Here is a 23341-nt window from a genome sequence, read left to right on the forward strand (position 1 = left end):
CTCGCTTAAGTTGTAGTATGAACATTATATAATACAATATAATACAATTTCCTAAAACTTCAGTGCGAAAGAGGTTTGAGAAAGATTGGGGAAGCCCCAGAGGGGCATAAATATACCATGATGCCACGGGGCAGCGGGGGGGGGAAGCTTCCCAAAAGCTCGGGGGGGCATTTTTGGGGGTAGAGGTCCCAAACTTTCAGCGGAGCTTCAAGACCCCCCCAAGTTTTGTAAAGATTGGGTCAGGGGGGGCTGAGATATGGGCCCCGAAATGGGTCCCCCACCCTTAATGTGCATCTCTGAGCAGAGCTTGCCGCCCACGCACAAAGCTCCCAGCCCCGACAAACAACTGATGAGAGCAAGGGCGGGGCAGGTGCTAAGAAGTTTGCAAAGCAACAGAACTGCAAAGCAACACTGCAAAGCAACACAACTGCAAAGCAACACCCACAACTGCAAAGTAACACATTTGCAACCATGCAAAGCAACACCTGACACCTGGGAGTTTGCAAACCATGGAAAGGGACAGAGGCAGCTAGCGATGCATAATGAGCAGGAGGGGGTGGAATTTCCCCTTTTGCATCGGACCCGGGACCAGGCAAATGCATTCTTTAAGTAACCATTTGAAAACCAATTTTGAGCAAGCATCAAAATAGACCTAACCGATCTTATGAATGAGGGAAAACCTGAGGACGCACTGAAGCCCCCCCTCAAACCAGGGAGAGAGAGACTTGAGGGGGCACACACACCCCAGGCAGAACTGGCGAAAGCCCCCTTTGGCTTCCCCCCACCCACAGAAACTGCTCCCTCCCCACACACACACAGACTCTGCTTTCCCCACACACACACACACACAGGAGAAAAAGTATAGATTAAAGCCCCCAAAGGGGTCTTACTGTGGCTGTCTTCTGTTCCAGCAGGAGGGGCTGGGAGGAGGACTGGGTAATCCAAGACGGTTCCATTTAAGCATGGGACGTTTTGCTCTGGAGATGCATACAGGATCGGGTGATCCATTCATCCCAAAAGGGAAAAGGGGAAAGCCCATATCTCGGGGGGCCCTGACCCAATGTTTACAAAACTTGGGGAGTCTCTTAAGAAGGCTTGTCTGAAGCTCCGCTGAAAGTTTAGGGTCTGTACCCCCAGAAATGCGCCCCCTGCAGCCACAGAAAGAGAAAAGGGGGGAGCCGATATTTCTGCCCCCATTGAACCCATCTTTACAAAACTTGGGGGGTCTCTTAAGAAGGCTCGTTTGAAGATATCCTGAAGGTTTGGGGGCTGCACCCCCCAAAAAAGCGCCCCCTGCAGCCACGGAAAGAAGGCTCGTCTAAAGAAGGCTCGCCCCCTTAAGAAGACTCGTCTAAAGCTGAAAGTTTGGGGTCTGTACCCCCACAAATGCGCCCCCTGCAGCCACGGAAATAGAAAAGGGGGCAGCCCATATCTCGGGACCCCCTGACCCAATGTTTACAAAACTTGGGGGGTCTCTTAAGAGGGCTTGTCTGACGCTCCACTGAAAGTTTGGGGTCTGTACCCCAAAAAATGCGCCCCCTGCAGCCACGGAAATAGAAAAGGGGGCAGCCCATATCTCGGGACCCCCTGACCCAATGTTTACAAAACTTGGGGGGTCTCTTAAGAAGGCTTGTCTGACGCTCCACTGAAAGTTTGGGGTCTGTACCCCCAAAAATGCGCCCCCTGCAGCCACGGAAAGGAGCGAATGTGCACAAGCACCCCACACACACACACACACACACACACGAGGATTTCTCTCTCTCTCTCTCCCCGGCCCGGCCCGGCCGCACATCAGCTGATTCCTCCAGTACTCAATCCTGACTGATTGGCCAGAAGAAGACCCAGATTGGCCACCGATTGGCCGGGGGAGGAGAATGCTGATTACTGAGGGCCTCGAATTTGCCGGATTTATTCGTGAACTCCCGAACTCGCTGAATTCGGCTCCCCCGGTTTCCCGCCATTTTTGAGTTCGGTTCGTCCCGAACTAAAAACCGCCGAATCAGGGGAAATTCGGCTGTTTTTCGGTTCGGGCCGAACCAAATCGACAGCCCTACTAGTCATGATGCATCCCTATTCTCTCAAGGATCAGAGGAGCATGGCTATTACATTAGGTGCTGTGGAACACAGGCGGGATTAATACTGCTGCCGTTGCCTTGTTTGGGGGCTTCCTAGAGGCACCTGGTTTGCCTCTGTGTGAATAGACTGCTGGACTTGATGGACCTTGGTCTGATCCAGCATGGCCTTTCTTATCTTCTTAAGTCTGGCAACTGTGTGTTAGCCCAGGTACAAAGAATCCCCCCCAAAATTCTTTCAGGCAAATTGCATCTTGCAAGGTACTAATCAGCCTTATGTTTTTTATGATTAATATTGGGTAGGTATTGGATAACAATTCAAGGAGTAGGGCACTACATTGTGTAGAACGCTTTAGGGGAATTCATGTGTCTCTGGTTATTCACTTTATATAAACATGAGAATATTCAGAGAGGTAGATGTCACAGTACGGCTAGTGTCATGTCTGGAGGCATGTCTATACTCAAGGATTTGGAAAAGTAGAAATGTAACTTTTGTGTAGTAAGGAAGTTGATTAAGTAAACAGAGATGGCCTTAATTTAGTGCTGTGCTGATACAAAGTGTTTCTTTGTCCATGTGGAAAAAGTATTGGCTGAACTTTTATGTTATGATATATTTGTAGTCGGCTACCAGAAATTAGATGTAAGCAAAAGAGGACAATATTCTGGCTAAGAACTCAAAATCAAAACAGTTCAAAGAGGAACATGAAATTGGGTACATTCAATGCTAGCATAACAATTGCCTACAACAAATGATGATGGTTATAAAGGAGGACTGCAACATTTTCTTGGTTGACTGATTCAATGAATAAATACATTCTAATGTGTGGATTAAAAAAGCATCTTCAATCAGGGGGCTAGCTGTGTTGTGTGTTTTTTTAAACTGAATTATTTTTAAAACATACTGGGGAAAACTGTGGATGGCAGGTGTGCAAAAGAAGTGGCTCAGTGGTAGACCATCTGCTTGGCATGCAGAAGATCCCAGGTTCAATCCCCGGCATCTCCAGTTAAAGGGACTAGGCAGGTAGGTGATGTGAAAGACCTCTGCCTGAGACCCTGGAGAGCTGCTGCCTGTCTGAGTAGACAATACTGACTTTGATGGACCAAGAGTCTGATTCAGTATAAGGCAGCTTCATGCGTTCATGTGTTCACACAGAAGGTTATGCCTCTCCAGATTAATGTTTGGGAGGCTTGTAGAAGCATTTTCTGAAACCAGTGTAGGGACAAAGTTGGGGTCTACACTGGAAGGGAGTGGGGGTTGGTAGCAGTGTTCTGTTGAAGGAACTGCATGGTTGGATACATTCTGTTGGTTAAAAACTGTATGAGTCATTGACTTCGATATTTTAGAGACTGCTCTAAATTAAAGAGGGGCTCCTGCTGTCCTTATTTTGTGGTAAAGTGCTGTATAGCCCATTCTGTGATGCACTCCATTACCAGAAATATAAAATTAGAGAAGGGGAGAAGAGAACAGGCATCTGTAGCTGTATACTTTCCCTCAAATTAGTAAAAGCATTCAACATTTTTGGAGCCTGTTCGCTTGTTACTTTCCATTCTCAGAGGTGCAAGTCCTAACACATGAATCAAGGTGCACTATGTTTGTTTGGGTGTTCTATCTTTTTCTCTTCTTATCCATCAAACCTCTCCTCCTTCTTTCCAAAAACATTTCAGAGGCCTGAGGAAAAGATTGCATTTAAAATAAACGCAGCAGGAGCCAGGTTCACTTGTTACTACTTCCTATGGTGAGGAAGGAACAATGAAGTTCATTGTTGCGGTATCTGTGCAGTCCCACATGGGTTATTGTGCACACACAGGCCTGCTGTGGAGATTTGGAAGCACAAAAACTCTAGAGGGCACTCCTTCCCCCCTCTTCCATGTGGCTTTCCTGCCTTTTCCAGTGTAAAAAAAGGGGTCAGAGCGCCCTTTCCTTATTTCTCTCTCTGACACCATGGAGAGGAGTTCTGTTCTTTGAAGCTCTGTGTGAAGAAATGGTGGCCATTGGACATTTCCTGTGCTTTTGTAAAACTGAACCAGTACGGGGAGACTTTTGAGCACATGGTCTCAAACTGCATGGCCCAGAAAGCTCTTTTCAAAAAATATATGTCTTGCGGGGCTAAGATCCCACACATGGTCATACTTTATGACTACTATGCCTTGTTGAAGAGCACGATATCTTGAGGTGCCTGGTGCAGAGACATTCCTCTTTCCTGTAGTATAAAAACAGCAGAGGTTTTGGCAGATTCCTTTCTTTTATTATTATTTCTCTTTCTTTTCTTCACTACTCATTTCTATACAGAAACTAAGAGAAAGGTACATAAAGAAAACAGCCTTGCCAAAGCCTCTGCTACTGTTTGCCCTGGGGAGAGGGGACTGAGGAACCCTTTGCCTGTATCTCAGCTTGCATGGGAATTAATCCTTTAGAGGAGCCAATGTTGCTGGTCTCATGGACCTTGTTTGGTTAAAAATATGGCCTACATTTATCATTAGTTGCTGACCAAGATGCTGCTGCAAACTTACAGTTCATTCCTAAGGAAAGTTACTCCAGTCTAAGCCCATTCATTTCAGTGGGCTTAGGCTGGAGTAACTCTTCTTAGGAATGTACTGCTAGTCGTATTTTCAATGGTTCTAGGCATTTTAAAGCAGTTTCCTGTCTTCATGTGTAAAAGACTGCTTAGCTCCGAAGGGATCGTTAGGTTTGTATAGAGTCCTGTAAGACATACGGAAATAATTTTAATAGGTTTTCTTAAAAAGAAAGAAACAGTCCTCCCCTCCCTGATAGCAAATGGCCTGTTGATGGGATAAAATGTTAAGCCTGGTTTCTGTTTTTGTTATAACAGGAATTCAGAGAAGGAAGAAGGAAGTGCACTGTGTAATGGATCAATCTTGGGAGGCTTGAGGAACTTTTAAAAATCCATTATATGGGATGCTGAATAGGATCAGTTTTTACATGGGCTTCTACTCCTGTACTCTCACAGAGATAGAAACCAGCTGCAGCATTTGAGACAGGAATGCCTTGTACTAGCCATTTACTAGTTTTTAAAAGCTGTATTATTGTCAGTGGGACAGGTTCTTACTCCTTTTCGAAGTTAGTGGCTTTTTTGGAAAAGCATTGACCTTTATTTACAGAACCTACATTTATAAAGGTCTGTTCAGCAGGATGGGCTGGTCTAGTGTTCTATAAAAATAGATGAGGTGATCATTCACTCAGTTGACTTGCTGGCTGTTGAAATGTGCCATCTTTTGCATTGCAGGGAACTCTTTATCAGGAAGACTTGTTTCAAGGACATGTTTGAGGGCAGCATGAGCCAACTGATGAGGTTTGGGATGTGGGAGGCTTGAATTCTAATTCCCCCATGCTCAGTGGAGTAGCTTCTCAAAATTACTGGTGAAGTGCTGTTCTAGTATCAATTGCCAGAAAGAATGTGGAATGCTTTGCTATAAACATGACAGTACAAAGAAAGCAAAGTTGGTTTCAGTTTGAAATGTTTTAAGACACACCAGACCATTTTGCTCAGCCATTGGAGTCGGTTCTATGCCCCAGGGACTGAGGTGATTCACTGGCAGCACCATTGGGGCTTGGTGTCTGTGTGGCCAAATGCAAAACTTGTGTCCCCCATTCTGGACCCTTTTTTGGGGTGACTTTACCAGATTGCAGTCTTTTTGGTGCTTAGGCCAAAAAGGTTTCCTGCCCTTGTTTTAAGGTATTCCCCCACCCCTTGAGACTAGGTTGTCCCTGTGATTCACACATTTCGAAGTTGCCAAGAAATAGTTCATACTCAGGATCTCTTCCTAGTTGAGATGTAAGTCACTTGTGTTAAAAGATCCTATTGTACAAACAAGTGTCAGAACATAATTACCTTGCGGGATTGTCAGACCAGGTTCTATAACGTGGCCAGACAGATGCCTCTGGAAAAACCAGAAGCAAGATCTGATGGAGAAAGCCAGCAACTAGTGTTTGCTCTTAGTAATTGGGTACTGACAGGCATACTGGTTCTGGTCACGGATGTTACATTTTGGTCTGTTGTTACTAGTAACATTTTAATAGAAACTCCATTCAACACGAGCCTGCTTCATACCTCTTAAAAGCAAAGCAGAACTGGGGAGTGGGGTGGAGGCGGGAGCTGCCTATATACAGCTGTGTTTACATAGCACAACATCTTGCCTCCCAGCGAAACTGAAGCAAATAACAGTACATGCTTGGCGCCATCCAGGGAAGCAAACATCAGTACTTTGCAAAGATCTCAGAAACCAGAAGTTGCTAGCCGTTCCAGCAGATATTGATCAAAGGTCTGCTGATGGATCATGGGCTACCTTGGGAGGGTTTTCATTTTTATTACAGATGTGGGAGGGGGTGGTGGAACCAATTTAAGCACCACGTGTGTTAATGGCCCTAATCACTTCTTGAAGCTTTTAGCATCCAGACAGAAGATTCCGCTGGGGGGGCTACCAGACTACTGTAATGCTAAAAGCTTTCCAAGTGATATTGCAGGTCCAGGCTTTGTTTTCTTCTTTCCCTATCACACTTTTGGTATTCCGTTTTGGATAGTCAGTATAGGGCATTAACAGGGAAGATCTGGAGGTGTCATTCTGCTCCTGTTTAAAAATATGGACTACCGGTATCTTGTTCAGTTTTGGGTGTACACAGTTCAATTAGATGAAACTTCATTTAGGCAAAGACTGTCACAATCAAAACAATTTATAAAGTTGGACAGCATAAGCAGTTATCAAAGATATCTCAAGGGTCGACTTTACACTCTGTCAACAGCATTACTTTTAACACATTAGCATTAGATTGTTTCTACCAAGCCAAATGCAGCCCTCCTGCTAAACTGATGAAAATTCTGTTGCAGGAAGTATGTGTGGGATACTGGCTGCAAAATACCATTTATACAAATCTGAGTCTCTAGATGAGTCTGTTGGGACTGCCACCAGGCTAATTGTGTGATATATCCCAGCAGCCCTCACATAAAGGCATAATTTGTGAGAACTAGCACATCCCTGTGAGGGGAAGGAATGAGTGCATTGCCTCTGAAATGTGTGAGGTGTACTTCTTTATCTTTGCTTGTGCTCTAATTGTAAGAGAACTATGAATACCTTCTAAGCAAAAGGCTTTATTTCTTCATTTATACCTTGCCTTTCTCCACAGTGGGAACCCATTGCAGCTTCTATCATTCTCCCCCTCCTCCATTTATTGTCACAGCAACCTTGTGAGGGTTAAGAGCATGTGACCGGCCCATGGTCACCCAGCAAACATCTGTGGCAGAATGGGGATTTGAACCTGGGTCTCCCAGATCCTAGTCGGACACTCTAACCACTGCACCACACTGGCAGAACATTCTTTATTATGTTCTTTTTAACTCCTTCGCTTGAAAACACAAGGCACAGAGAAATGGTAATGGAGAAAATCTGCCAAAGTCTCTTTTAGCTGAGGAGAGGGGTTTAAATATTCCTTTGCTGATATCTCAGCATGCACAGGATTAGTTGGTTGATGTGGATCCAGTGTTGTGGGCAAATGGTACCTCAGCATGAGCAGGCAGTGGCCTCAGCACAATCCCTGGGCTACGTTTAAAGAAGGCAGGATCAGGTTAAATTTGGATTAATTTAATATTGTGTGAAGTTATTTTTTCTGTTTGTACAAACATTTGCAGAAGCATATGTTGATTAATTAGCAGCACATTGCCGTTTGAGAACCAATTCTTTCTTTTTTTAGTTTGTGCAGAAGCTTACAATCCGGATGAAGAGGAAGATGACACTGAATCAAGGGTATATTATACTTTTCTAGTCTCAGGAGACAGATTTTAAAAAACAAGGGTACATTTTTATCACATTATGCATATGCTATAAAATGTAAAAAAAAATTGGTAAGATTTTCCTGTTAATAGCAAAAGAAGATATATTTTAAAGGTATTCTTCATCCCTTTGTTTGCACTGTAACATGAAATTTAAAGTAATACCATTTTCTGTAATTTCCTTGACAATCTATAATACTCTCTTCAGGACTCTTTCTGGATAAATTGATAGTTTATCATTTCCCCTCAAAATCTCAAGAAGAAAGGCTGATATTTTTAAGGGAAAGTGATAAAGTTGATCGTCTTCAAAAAGACTTTGCTGATCAGTGGTACCAAAGACAACATTTCAAAATATTATGGGAAGTTTCCTGGAAGACGGAGAAAATATCAGCGAGCCTAGATGAGCTGTAAGAGATTCATGATCAGGGTCTCCTGTGTTGTCCTCAGTTCTTGTTCTAAGCAGCCATGGGGACCTGAATATGACTTTGGGTGGCTGGAAGAGGGGTTAACCCTACTTCCCCTCCCCCATGGCACTTTACTGATCTGAATCAACCCCCCAAAGCACCTGTATGGCACACATAGCAGGACAAGCACATTCATAGGAAATACACTTGGAGTCTCATTTCTTCTTTTTCTTACAAATGAAACTAATCATTATTAATTTTCTTTTACCAAACCTTGATTAAAATTTAGTAGGGTCATTGAAGATCAGATAGCCTTGCCTTTGGGAACTTGAATCAGTGACAGTCTGATCTTATTTGCAGAGTGGTACACACGCTCTTGTGATCTGCCATTCTTCTATTTTTGATAGCCACTTTGTACAGTGTGGTGTGATTTTTAGTTCAAATATGCACCTTGACTAAAATGCTTCTATAAGAGATCTTCCACCAAGATTCCTTCTTCTGCAAGGTGTTCTAATCAATAAGTATTTCGCATTGATATCCTGGAAGAAAAGAAATGGTGACAAATGACACATGAGCTAATTCATAGCTGCTGTAGGCATTCTCCAGATGGGTAGAATGGAATGTGGAGCGGTGCTAACTCATAGAATAATAAACTATGATTCTGGTTATCCCAATTTACAATGTTAGACTATGAAGTAACTCCACTGTTTCTTTCTGTAGTTTAATATGGGGATGGTACCGTCACCAAAAGAGGTGAGATTATTTTTGTTTTAAAAAACTGCTGCAGGTATGCCAATTCGATTATGTATGTGGTATAACTTCTTAGCAGTGTTAATTTAGGCTGTCCTGTGGGCATGGCCCTTCTGTGATTATTTTAAAGACTGCCCTTTAAAAATAAAATATAGCAATAATTTCTTCTAGATTATTCGCCCCAAAACAGATGATCAAAGAAACAGACTTCAAGAAGCCTGCAAAGACATTCTTCTATTTAAAAACCTAGATCCGGTAAGATTTTTAAAATTTGTTTTTGGTGCCAAACAGTAGAAATGAAAGCAGACACTAATGAAAAATTGATCTCCTAGAGAAATTCTGCTTTTTGGGGCCACAGTGAGGTTTTGTTTCTTTACCAAAAGGTATTATAGAAGAATGCTTCATTATGGAAAGCCGGGATTGTGTCGTCTGTATCAAATAATATCAGTATTATTTAAAACAAATTAGACTTGTTATATTTGTTTTCAGAAGGGTTATTTAAAATAGTCTTTATATATGAATATGTGCTTATATTAACTTTACTTGAACATAAAAAGATTTTAGCTGGGCAGTGATGTTGCTTATTTGTTTGTGCATTGGCATCTACCTTAGTTAATGTTGTTTCTGAATCTAGCCTTCATTTGCATCTATTTTTTTAACACTCCCAACACGTTCTTTGTATTCAAGCTTTGTGCATGAAAGCATCCCTAGGTGAAGAAATCTATGTGCAAAGAGACACTGAGCCCTTGTTAAAATAGTGATCATGGTTATCAGCTGTTCAGAAGTAGGGCCAAGAGGAGCTGGATTTGGTTTTTCCTGTCTTTGCTGAACAGCTGATGAGTATGATTACAGCTTTTCTCAACAGCTGCTGCCTATATGCACAGCTGGGTTGGGACTGTGGAGTATTAATTTAAGGGCTGTAGGAAATAACAAAGCAAGGAGATAAATAGTCTGATACTCACAGCACAGTTGACATGTTTCAGATATTGCTTGGGTTTTCATTTACAAGGAGTGTTGGAATCATTTTTGTAAGGTGGACATCCAGTGAACAAAAGGCACTATTGAATCATGAAGGCATGGTTCGGTTTGTTTTTGGAACATGTGTATAACCATTTGGTTGACATCTATTCACTTTTCTGTCTTCTGCAAGATCCTGGTTTCCTACAGTGTAGGCATCTGTGGTTGCTGAACAACCATTAGAGATATTTGAGGTGTGGGAGAGAACAGGGACCTACATATGTATCCTCCCAGGGAGGTGACTTTCCCATAGTTCCAGATTCTTTCAGTCACAGCCAAGAGGACTGAGCCATTCTTTTACATACCCAGGTCTGCTCTTACTGGTCCAGGATGGATGGGAAGGCTTTCCTGTCCACTTATGAACTTCCTTTTCCCTTGCAGAAGGGAATGTCTAATTACTATTCAGGTTGGGGGAATAGTGCACACCTTGTACATAGCTCCTGCTGGTGCGCACCTTGTACATAGCTCCTGGTTCTGCCTCAGCCCCAGTTCTTCGTTGCCTGTAGTAGTTGGGGCATAGGGTACATGTCTATGGCAAATTGTTGGCAACATTTTCTCCATTACTAACTATAGTCCTTTACCGTTCTTACGACCTCCCAATTTTGGAGATGCATCACAAACACAAATAGTTTTGGAGAACATATATTTTATAGCAACATTCTTTCTTGCTTGGAAAGTTGTGTGTGGATTGTAATTTCAAATTGTGTCTGTGTGCAGTATGTAGTACTAAAATAAGTTGGTGAGAAAGCTGAATTCTTCAGAAATAATTACAAAACCGTGAAATACTTCCAACGTTGAGGCCCATACCAAGCAAACAATTGCTGGTTTGTATAAGATCCTTAGAAAGCGTGCAAATGTTGATTTCTGAATTAGTCAACCATTTTGCTTCACTGTGAACTGTGTTGGCATAATATGTGAGCGTAGCATCATTTATACTATCATGTGCGAAAGGATTTTGTGGCACTAGCAGGGACAATGAAGCCTCTGACAGTGTATTGGTTGAACTGACAATGTCTTAGAATGTTTACAAAAATACTTCAGTGGGAGGAAAATGAATCAGGCAACAAAGAATGTTTGCAAATGGCCTGCAGTGTTCTGTAAGGGGAGTGAAAGTTTAGCTTGGCTGACATAAAAACCTCACATTGGCTATATGGGACCAGAGTTGTTTGAAGAGAGTAGCCAGGCCTGTGTGTGGAGAGATCTTTGGAGTTAAAGAGGCTTAAGCAACCAGGTGGTGAGAGCTAGGGTGCCAAGTTAGCTGTGGACTAAGATACATAAGATACAGGAACTTGATGCAAGTGGAAGAGAGGGGAAGAGAGGGGAGGCAGAGGAACAAGCAGAGAAAAGAAGGTACTGGAAGGAGAAGCCAATAAGGAGTATGCACATAAAAAAATGCACAGCTTGAGGATAGGTGGAGCTCTTTGGTGCTGGCATGAAATGGGAGTGAAGCACAGATGCTGAGCTGCAAAAGATCCTGGCTGAGAATCAGGATGGTTGAAGGAGGTGATTCATTTGTGAACAGCAAAAAGAATCAGTAGGTGGTGGTGAAGAAGGCATAGGATTGAAGATTGGGCCAGAAGGCTGGAACTTGAGACAGACTTCTTACAGGCCCTACGAATAGGGAGGTCAGTGAACAGGAGATGAAAGGAAGGGCCAGGAATGAGGGGCCAGAGAGGCAGGAGGCAGAAACTTGACAGGTTCACTCTTTGATAAGGCTTCTGAACATTTGAAAGCTGCAAAGAAGAGAAACTGCTGAGCCTGGCTTTTCCTGTCACTACAGCACTAGGATGTAAAAGGCCTATGCCTTGGTGAAAGTTCTCTTAGAGGTTGCAGGAGCTATTTAATTAGAAATAGATTGTCTTTTCAGCATGTGTTACAAATTTCCAAACAAAGGGAGCCAGCATGGGGTTGGGGCCATCAGGAGGATGGTATTTCTCCTTCCCCAGGAGTCCCTGTGGGTCCTCTGCTTGTTTTTCTTAAATTTGCTCAGCAACTTGGTTTGCTTTAAAGGTAAAGGTCCCCTGTGCAAGCACTGGGTCATTCCTGACCCAAGGGGTGACGTCACATCCTGACGTTTCCAAGGCAGACTTTATTTACGGGGTGGTTTGCCAGTGCCTTCCCCAGTCATTCATCAATGTTCTCTGGGGGAGAGAGAGTGTATAATCTCCATACTTCCATGTTAGCTAGGCAGCAAAGTCTGAATGGGAACATCTATAGGAAGTTCTGTGAACTGAATTTGGGAACTTAATTTAAGAATAGTAAATCTGTACTAACTAAGCCTTCTCTGTAGTAAAACTTATAAACTTGCTCTGATTCTATACCTTCCCTACCTACCGTTTCCCCTCCAAATCCATCCCTTGTACAGTGTTTAGTAAATATCTGTTACTTGGTTGTTAACTTGAAAAAGCCTCTGTTTTCTCATTTCTACTGAGGTAAAATAAGTAAAGGGACTAAGGAAAAAAAATTAAAACTCCAATTGAACATTTTGGAAAGCAGTCTCTCTCTCTCGTTCGGTATGCACGGATTGTGATAGTGTACTGTTTTAGTTGGCTTGAAGAGTTAAATCTCATAGAGACAAGGCCGTTAAAAGCAAAGTACTCGCTGTCTTCTCTGTTAACAGGAACAGATGTCTCAGGTGTTAGATGCCATGTTTGAGAAGCTGGTTGAAGGAGGGGAACATGTTATTGATCAAGGTGATGATGGCGACAATTTCTATGTAATTGATCGGTAAGTTCTTTGCGTACTCTAGTAATGGTGCAAGGAGTTGGGGGTTGCAAAAAAGCTATATATTTTTAGTTCAATTGATCACTTGACATGGAATTCACATCCCTGCTTTACTGTGGCATCTCTGTAGATGACCTTGTGCATGTCTTTCTGCCATAGTTCTGCATGGTAGAATGGAAAGAGTAAAGACCCCCTTAACTGAAATATCTGAGGATGAATGCAAAATAAATCAATTCAAAGGGTGGTCAAAGTCAAGTGTGGGTGTGTGACCCCATTTTTAATTAAATTGATAACAGGTTTTGTTTCATTTTAACTTGGTGATAGTGGGATGTTCTGTTAAGTCATAGCTGACTTATAGTGACCCCATAGGAGTTTCAAGGCAAGAGACAAACACAGGTAGTTTGCCATTGCCTACCTCTACATAGCAACCCTGGACTTCTTTGGTGGTCTAACCAGGGCTAACCCTGTTTAGCTTCTGAGGTCTGGTGAGGTTAATCTAGCCTGGGCCATCCAAGTCAGGAAATTTTAACTTAATAGATTTTAAATGTTGGTATAACATAATCTTTTCATATTTTGCAGAGGGACGTACGATATCTATGTGAAATGTGATGGTGTTGGAAGGTGTGTTGGCACCTATGATAACCGTGGAAGCTTTGGTGAATTGGCTTTAATGTACAATACATCCAGAGCAGCTACAATCATTGCTACCTCTCCTGGTGCTGTGTGGGGTTTGGTAAGTTTATGAATTCATAGCCTGCCTGATCCAGGCATCTCAAAGCAACTAACTTTGTAAAATGTCCTTTATGGAGGCATATGAATGAACTGCAATCAACTATCAGTTGCATTAAAATCAGTTGAAGTTTTACTGTTGCTTTATTGTGAAGAAAGGGGGCATTTGATTGCTATGGGCCAGGGAGGACCATATGGAATGGACCTGTTACTGGGTTATATGTTTCCTCACTTCATATGTAAAATAAGAAGCTAAAAAAACATCACATTGTTGTATTGTATCCCAATTAGCATTCTTTCTCATCAATGTGAAAGCATGCTCAATTTTTCCACATTGCAAATAGCTGTACAAATTATTATTTTTAACCTTTGCATATTTTATACATTTGTTTTTAAAAAATATAGGTTTATTTTTCTTATAGGACAGAGTAACATTTCGGAGAATTATTGTGAAAAACAATGCCAAAAAGAGGAGAATGTACGAAAATTTTATTGAGTCATTACCCTTCCTTAAATCTTTAGAAGTAAGCTTTCTTATTTTATTATCTCTGTGATTTTAACAGTGTTCTGTTTCTTTTTAGCTTAAACTTTTTGGGGGTGGAGTGGATAAACATGTTCTGAGTAACACTATGTACGCCTTACAGATTTACGAGATATAATGACATAGCTATATGCATCAATAGTTCTTATTTACCAGGGCAGTCATCATGCCTCTAGTGAATTACTATTTTTTTAATTGGGGGTATCTTTTAAAATGCATGTTAGGGTGTATAAATTCGTACTAGCATCACTATTATTCAGCTTTCAGTCCCCTGTTCTTAATCTCTAGAACAGTGATCCTCAATGTTGTGCCCATGAACACCATGGCATCTGTCAGTATGTCTTCTGGTGCTTACTTGCTTCTTTGCCAAACCAAAGAGCCAGTTCTTGCTTTACTCTAGCCTCAGTGGAGTACGAGGTGCTTCAGAAGTTCCCAGGAGGAATTACCTTTGTGTCTGCAAGGAGCATCCATTTGGAAACAGCTACCTTGATCATAGGAGGTTTCTTGGCTTGGAACATTTTGTGATTGCTCCTGCCCTCCATGGGAACCATTTTGTTGTGGTGCCTACTACCCATTCTCAAAATTCCAGAAGTGCCCACAGGTTCAGAAGGTTAGGGATCCCTAGAAGTTAATTATCTAAATGGGAAGACAGGCGCATCTTGAATCAAGTACATAAGCATGGTGAGATTCATTTTGAACTGTTAAATATAAGAACTAGTATGTTCTTCTACAATATCTTTAACCTAAGGAGGTATGGCAAAGTTAATTCTTTACTGGTTGTCTGAATGCAGAATGCTAGTTCACAGCTTCTTTTCCACCCTCACAAAAATTTATCTAGACAATAAATGTTACTGAATATGTTTTAGGTATTCTAGAATTACAGCTAAATCCATTGTGAGGTTCAGTTAAACTTAATATATATATTGTTGTAGCCAATTTTCTGAAACAGTTGTTCAGAGCCTAGTGCAGGACAAGCTATTGATAAGTAAATGAATACTGTGTACAGCAGTAGCAGAAAAGTGTGTCCACTTTCATTGTGAAATGGTGGATGGGTATGTACATCAACATATTTTTTCTTCCTTTTTTGTTAAAGCTTTCTGAACGATTGAAAGTGGTGGATGTGATAGACACCAAAGTATACAAAGATGGAGAACAAATAATTGCTCAGGTATGCTGTTCACATTTGTACATTATTTTGTAAATTTAATTGCTGTCTCTTGATAGGTTGAAAAGGTGGGCTAAAATTAACAAAATGAAACTGAGCAGAGACAAGAGCAAAGTTCTGCATTTAGACAAAAAGGATCAAATGCACAGGTATAGAATGTATGCTACCTTAACTTGATGTACTATATGTGAAGAGGATATCAGGACTGTGGTTGACCACAAGCTGAACAGGAGTTTGCAGGGTGATGTAATTGCAAAGAGGGCTAATATTATATTGGCCTTCATTAATAGGAGCAGAGTAGGAACTGGGTATGTTTATCCTGGAGAAGACTAAAAGGACCCTTGACTATGCTCTTCAAATTTCTGAAGGGCTGTCTCATAGAAGAGGGCAAAGACTCGTTCTTCTGCTGCAGAGGGCAAGTGCGCTAATGGGCTTACGTTATAGGCATGTTAATTTTGCTTGAACATTAGGACAAATTTCCTAAATGTGAAGAGCAGTTCTACAGTGGAACCAGCTACTGGAGCAGGGGACTCCCCTTCACTGAAGATATTCAGAGACTGCACAGCCATTTGTCAATGCACTAGCTTTGGATTTCCTGCACATAGTGAGGAGTTGGACTAGGTAGTCTAGAAAGCCCCTTCCATCTCTAGGACTCTGTCTGCAAGTAACTTAAAATCTCACTGAATAGACCATTTTGTGCGTATAGGTTAAGAAAACAGTTGTGGAATCATAAGGTTGGATTGAATTGAAAATTCCAGAAGATAAATGCAAAAGATAATTTGAACCCTAAGATCCATCTATTTATTTAAAATATTTGTAAGCCTGCCTTTCTCCTGACCAAGAAGGAACCCAAGGCAGGTAACATTAAAATAAAATTAGGCAAGTTACTTCAGTTTTTGGACTGGGGGTTGAGTGGGTTGCCCCTTTTACCATGTAGTGTGTAATGTGTGATAGATAAACGACAGTCTTGTTAGACTTTTTTTTTTTTACACAGCCCAATTTTACTCGTTGCATTCTCCCCTGATGGAGGCTGCCTATACAAAGCCTCAGTGTTAAAATGTAAGCATGGAGCTCCTGCTTCACCCCTTGCTGTCTCTACTAGCCTTTTAATAGCACTGTGCCATTTAAGCCACTTTCTTTAATTGCCACTTCCTCAGAGGAAAAAAAAAATCTATTTCCTGTTTTACCTGAACTATAACTCAGCAGCTAGCCTTTGAACAATTAATTTCTGATAAGTTGCAGGCCTGTACTGTGTCCAAAACTACTCTTTAGTAGAATCAGTTGGGTTTGTTTTTTTTTGGCTTTAGCATATCTCGTCAAGTTTTGTGGAAATTATAAGACACTGTCTGTAGCTGCAGCAGCTGCTATGTGTCATCTCTGTTGCCATTAGAGAAGGAGTTTTTGGTTGTTCTGAACAGGATGGACAAAGTAAACTGTCTTTTTCTTGGCATCTTCCTTGAGAATGATTAGCACGCAAATGTGTGGAGAAGGTACTTCTGGTTTTCATTCTGTGCCTGTTTAATTTTTATAACACCAAGGAGGATCTTGCTGTTAGTACAAAGAGAACTCTGTGAGGAGAAATCTTCCGGAATAGGTTTGGGCTGCTCGGGGCCTGGCAACATGCAGTGCCCCCCCCCCCCCCGGTATTTCAGATACTAGCTGCTTCTACTTCCTTCCAAGGTGACATTTAAAGATTGACTGAAGGAAATTACAACTAAATTATATGTTTCAATATGTTGTGTAGGAACAGAGCTAGCAAACTACAAATTACTCTAGTTTTGATTATACAGTATGTGGGAGCTGCTCACTCATTTGTTTATGAGGAGAGGAGAGAGGTAGTCTCAAACTGTTCTCATCTGTTTTCTTTCTAGATTAGTACATTAGTCCATTGGTGTAATGTGGAATGCGATATAATAGGTAAAACAGCACTGAGCAAATGACCACATTTTCTGAAGACATTCAGCCATTCTGTCTTCTAGTAAACCCACAGTTTGGATGTGTGCCTGTTTATTGATTTGTCTCATTTTTATAATAAGGCTTGGATCCCTGGGATCTGTGCTGCTGACGGTGGGGGCATCTAGGGATGCAACTGTTAAGGGAATGCATCCGTAGAATCCAACCCAAAACCTCTCTCCCTGAAATGGTGGAAGGATTGTGGTGATACTGTGTATGCACAGATGCCTGGCACAGATGTTATGCTTGTTTGCACGGTGGAAAGTTGGTGCACTTACTGTACTTACAAGCTTATCACCAGGAGTAATGTCTGAACTGATCGACTGTTAATATCTTTCTGGGTATTTTATTTTTTGCATTAATAAGATGGTCAAAACAGGTACTGATGGGTTCTGAGTCAGCAATTTGGTTTTAAATAGTTTTTATGCTTTTCCTTGTTAATGATAAATAACATCATCCATCTTTTTTTTTCCAAACAGGGAGACATGGCTGACTGTTTCTTTATTGTTGAATCTGGAGAAGTACGAATAACAATGAAAAGAAAGGTATGAAACATGTTGATTTAATCTTGAGACTTTTTGGATGTTTTTTGCCGTGAGAAAGAGGATGTATGCTTTTTTAATTACTACTTTTGGTCATTACAGTATGCTGAATGTTCATTTGACTGTAAAACCTCCGTTTAGTGAATGCCTTTTTTCTCTACCTGACACTTCAGGGTAAACAGGATGGAGATGAGAACGAAGCTGTTGAAATTGCTCGGTACACCAGAGGACAGTATTTTGGCGAACTTGCTCTTGTAACTAACAAACCTCGGGCTGCCTCAGCATTTGCGCTTGGCACAGTCAAATGTTTAGGTAATGCTAAATTCTATTTCAGTATTTGCTTTGTTCACTAGTTAAACATGATGCAGTTTCTATTGGTACCACACATTTCGTATGGTATGTTGCCTTTATACTGCAAAGTTGCATTTAATTCCATCCACAGCATTCTGTGAAATCTGTAGGTTAGAACTTACTGCATCTGTCGTGATTTTTGCTGCCATTGGAAGAATAGTATGCAGTGCAATCCTATACATGTATACTCAGCAGCAAGTCCCTCTTGCTTCAGAGGCCTTGCTCCTATGTGTGAATATGAATGAAGACTAAATTGACAATATGGTGAAGCCCCAGAGGTACTGTAGCATCTCTCAATAATTGGTGGAAAGTGGTTTGGGGCTGATGCCTGTACATTAGCCACTTTGAGCCCCATTGTTGGGAAGTAAAAGTGAGGTGTAAAACTTTTAAATAAATAAATATAAAAATAGCACATAGCTCTTTTCAACCAATTCTTGAGAAGCTATACTACCTCTGGAGAACACACTTTCAGTGAGCAGAAATTTTAAGGCTCTTCTGTTTGTTCTGACACTTTATATTTGACTGTTCACAGACTTCAAGGGATTCTGTGCTGCCCAAACAGTAGACTGAAAACAAAAATAATTTCAGCATTTTCCAGTACATGCTTTTTATTCAGTTGTATGATTTCTGCTAACTAAACCGTATGATTCTGGCAAAAGATAAATTATTCAAACTAAAATGAAAGAAATGTAAAGGAGCCAGATTAACAATGATTTTGTATTTTTATTGCTGTAAAAATACTGTACTATTTAACATATTAGAGAAAATGGTAGAGAACGCTTGTATTTTAAAAGCAGACTCTATTTCTATTTAGTCTTGAAAGCTTTTGCTATAGTTGATCCCAGTGTTGCATGGATATTATCCTGCAGCCCCTTAGCACTGGCTTTTCGGGGGGCAGCTCTGGGAAGGAGATGGGAAAGATCTGGTTCTGTGAACTCTCTGATCATGAGAAAGTGGATTTGACTCCTTTCAAAAATCTTATCAAACCCTAAAAGCTAAGCACAAGAAATGTCAGACTTCTCCCTCACCCCAAATTTTAATTTATGTTGTTTCTTTCTGTCTTTTAAAAAAAGTTATGGATGTACAAGCATTCGAAAGGCTTTTGGGACCTTGTATGGAAATTATGAAAAGGAACATTGCGAACTATGAAGAACAGCTAGTTGCTCTGTTTGGAACAAACATGGACATTTCTGATCCCAGTGCATGAACTAAAGTATGAAGCCACAAGATCTGTTATGAGAAATAGCACGGGTAGTGGTTAGTCCACTGGAAATGTATCTATCTTCCTGTAGATGCTAAGCATTTTTTTCTGTGATTTTACAGGGGATTGGGTTTCTTTAGGTTTTTTTAAACTTTTTTTTGTCTTTTCTATACATTGATTAAGAGGGCTTATTGAATGGAGTAGAGGTGACATCATACTGTTTGCCCTGTCTTGCAGAAGAGTTAAGCCACCAACCTCTCATTTTCTAGGCAATAGTCCTCAAAATCAATCCTGTCAGCCTTACTGGAATTCAGTGGGAATTTACATTCTTGTATACAGTTTTAGGATTACCGTCCTTCAGCAACCTCTTTAAAAAAACAGGATTTTTTATAAGACATTTTTTTTAAAAAGTTTAAGTTAAAAAGGTCCATGGCTGCGGTGCAAACAGGATGTATACTGGGTTATTATTTCTTGTTTTCCTTCTGTGGACCACAAGTCTTTCCAGTATACCAAAGGCCATTCCTGAATTTCCCTCTTATATTAGATTGGTGGTAGTGTGTGGCAGTGATTATGTTTGCAGCATCTCACCAAATGGCTGTTTGAACTTTGAACTGAGCCCGGCCTTGGCTGGGGGAGGGAGGGCTAGAAGTATGAAAATAAATTTTAAAAAATAAATATTGATAAAATGCAGTCATACTTGATAAAATAATTATGGGTTCCTATAAAAAACACACCAAATTGATGGGTTATTTGTCACTGTTTTAAATAAGATTATGGTTTTGTTTGTATTTTCAAATAATATGAAATCGTCAGTGCAACCCCTACCATACAGTATTATTTGGCTTTGTTACTTCCATGAATTGGCATGATTTAAAGTGACTTGGAAAAGTTGCATTGGGAAATTCCTCATGACATCAAAATTCCTCATAGCCTTGCATTCTTGGTAAATGTATGACTTATATCTGATTATCAACTTTCCATTTTTCTTTTAAATTCTACTTAATAAGATATCGGATTCCATTGATGTTTGTAAGAATGGCGCTATAACATCTTATGAAATGTGAATGGTTCAAATTTTTTGCAATACTTTTTTAATGCTTTACATATTTTGTATGTTTCTTAAACTTATTTCAGATGTTCATTGGTTAGAAGAAGTCAACTAAAAGTAACTTTGGACAGGCCATTGTCACATTCCACACTTCCATATAATTTGCATCCTCTTTAGAACTGCCTGTTGTGGGGCAATCTAAGATTACTTTTGAAAGCTGCCATTCCATCCAGTAAGGATGGAATTACTTGGGTTTGAGGTGCTCATATCTTACATGATTTCTTTTTCTAGTTTAGCTTTCTTTTTTTTAAAAAAAATCATTTTATCATGTTTCTGTTAAACAGTTTCCCCTAATTTTCCATGGAGTAAATGTATGTAGTCCCAATGCTACATAGCCTGTTTTTAGCTGCAATTCTGCAAATGGTGACTTGTACCACTCCAGTTAAAGCCTGGTCTAATCCTGCCATGCAATTCCTCGCCCACATCTTACTTTTAGATGTGCTGGCTTCTGACAGGCCAAAAAGACCTGAGGAATTCCGCACCATGGGTATGTAGGATGTATGGAAAGGGTTGCAGAGGAAGAACGTGCATAGTAGCTGTCAGATCTGAATTTCATTTTTGACCACTGAAGATGAACTTCTCTTACCAAAATATAATTGGTGTTGATTCAGAATAATCTGCAGGAGAGCACTTCACTTTTGAAAATGAGCACTGTCTTGGGAAGGATTCTGGGAATACCATCGTTAGAACATGCCTTTGGCCTTTTAAAGACTAAAGACTTCCTGCAACATAAAATATTACAGTTTCAGGAGACAGTGTTATTTCTTCAGTCTTTCTGAAGAAAGAGTATTGATGCATATGAATGTCAGTGTAATGATATCTCTAACAGCTTGTGATGGATAAGGTCTGAATTTATAAAATTACACTGTAAGGTTGCTATTATACAATGTTATTGGTATTATATAATTTATATCATGAATATATGATATAAATGATAAATGTCAATGTTTTTACATTATCTTCTGATAAAGTTCCTCTGGTTTTTGATTGAAAAAGTGATTGTGTTCTGTATTTGAGAGGACTGTTCAGGAACAAGTAACCTGGGCTTGGATTCAAAGACCCATGTAACTTAGTTTCACATGCTGAAGGGAATTTTGGGTTTGTTGTTTCCTGAACAGCAACTGCCCCATCAAGTGCCAAACCTCCTTTAAAAATAAAGCGACATCCAAAAGACATTTGACATAGCATGAAAGTCTTGCCTTTGTGAGAGTTTTGGGGGGAGGAAATTCTACCAAACATTCCCAAGCTTTTGGGCACACCTAAAGTAAGTCTTTGGATCCCAACCCACAGCTTTTGTGACCTTCACTGATTGACAGTTAAATATTATATGTTAGTTCAATGTTGTTTAGAAAAAAAAATACACATTTGACAGTAATTTCCAAAGCAAGCACAAGTCTTAATGTTGTATATTTAAAATTTCTTAGGCATACACACTCACTGTATTATTATTTGACATTCTAGATTTTAAAGTGTATTGAACCAGTACAAGTGGATTAAACACCATTCATCTTTCTGTAAAATTGCACTGATTGTAATGCATGGTAGAGCTACAGTATGTGTATACACACAACCAGTTGGCACATGATTCAATTCATTGTTTGCTTCTGTTCTTGAGAAGGTTTGAAAACTGAGCTTCCAGGGTTCATTTTGGTCTCCCCCACTAGCAAGAGGTAATCAACTGGTAAACTTGCAGAAACTTTGCAATGAGAAATAGGGTTCTCAGCACAGATCAAGCCTATATCAGTGCAAAAGCCTGCCTCTGGGACAAAAGCACTGTGAGCAATGTTCTTGTATTTATGTGTACAGTGGCTAATGGATCACTTCATTGTAACAATACCGATCATTGATGGTGCACTTGGAATTGAGGTGTCCCTTTCCCACCAGCCTAACAAGGTGATCTGTGCTGTAAGTTGAGAGATTTTGTGGGGGAGATTCAATAAGCAAAGCTTGGTTGTCTTGCATAGCTATTCCTCCAGCTATACCGAGATTGAAATGTGAACCTTTCCTTCAGTTGGAGACGTAGAGTAGTTTAACTCTCTCAAGTTACATGTGATTTGTAGCATGGGTGGCCATCCTATGCCAGAGGTGTAACAAGTAGCAGGACCAGCGAAGGTCTGGGGCTTTCCTGGATAACAGAGGAAAGGACCAGGGCCTAGATTCGAAATAAGGCCCATGAGCAAAACAATACCCAAACTTGAAGGAGCACTAAACAGCACTAGATGGCCATCTTTTGTGGCTCACTTATCCCCCTAAAAGGGTAATTACCAGTGATTTGGACTGTTTCCTGTATTATTGTTTCTTTGCAAATGGAGAAGCAAAATGGATGTTTCGAGATACTTAAGATTTAACTAATTTTCTGTATTTAAAGACTGAATTTGTAAGAAGGTTCATCACTTAAGAGCTCACACAATCCAGTAATTTCTGTTATTGTGTTAGTGAACTGAATCACCTTAAAGTTGAACAGTTCTTAAATGGTTCTCGTAGGTTATCCGGGCTGTGTAACCGTGGTCTTGGTATTTTCTTTCCTGACGTTTCGCCAGCAGCTGTGGCCGGCATCTTCAGAGGAGTAACACTGAAGGACAGTGTAACACTGAAGGACAGGAGTAACACTGAAGGACACTGTCCTTCAGTGTTACTCCTCTGAAGATACCGGCCACAGCTGCTGGCGAAACGTCAGGAAAGAAAATACCAAGACCACGGTTACACAGCCCGGATAACCTACGAGAACCAATGAACTCTGACCGTGAAAGCCTTCAACAGTGCTTACATGTTTGGAAGAAATGGTCAGTGGGGTGTTAGCAGTGAAAACAATAATGCTGTAAAAGCCTGTAAACATTCTTCAGAGTATTAGTTGGACATGGAAGTGTGTTTCTGGGCCAAATTTCCTGAGAGGTGCTTCAGAAGGATTGTAGAGCAATACTGTTTGCACCTTGTAGAATGTTTATTCCTGCTTCCCATGTTACTTTTCCCCCCTAAACATCCTGTTCTTGAAGCTGCATGT

General features: G+C 40.7%; 1 protein-coding gene across 1 annotated transcript in view; it reads left to right on the forward strand.

Moving 5' to 3' along the window:
• PRKAR2B (protein kinase cAMP-dependent type II regulatory subunit beta) overlaps window positions 1-19629 on the forward strand; it is a 68552-nt gene extending 48923 nt beyond the window's left edge. Inside the window, exons 3-11 of the mRNA XM_056846290.1 lie at window positions 7777-7829; window positions 9181-9264; window positions 12647-12753; window positions 13330-13483; window positions 13902-14003; window positions 15114-15188; window positions 17618-17683; window positions 17854-17992; window positions 19105-19629. Coding sequence (XP_056702268.1) covers window positions 7777-7829; window positions 9181-9264; window positions 12647-12753; window positions 13330-13483; window positions 13902-14003; window positions 15114-15188; window positions 17618-17683; window positions 17854-17992; window positions 19105-19238 — 914 coding nt within the window. The 3' untranslated portion in view covers window positions 19239-19629. The remainder of the gene's footprint in view (window positions 1-7776; window positions 7830-9180; window positions 9265-12646; window positions 12754-13329; window positions 13484-13901; window positions 14004-15113; window positions 15189-17617; window positions 17684-17853; window positions 17993-19104) is intronic.
• Window positions 19630-23341: the final 3712 nt, after the last annotated feature.

This window comes from Euleptes europaea, chromosome 3 (genome assembly GCF_029931775.1).
Source record: "Euleptes europaea isolate rEulEur1 chromosome 3, rEulEur1.hap1, whole genome shotgun sequence".
NCBI classification, from domain to species: Eukaryota; Metazoa; Chordata; class Lepidosauria; order Squamata; family Sphaerodactylidae; genus Euleptes; species Euleptes europaea.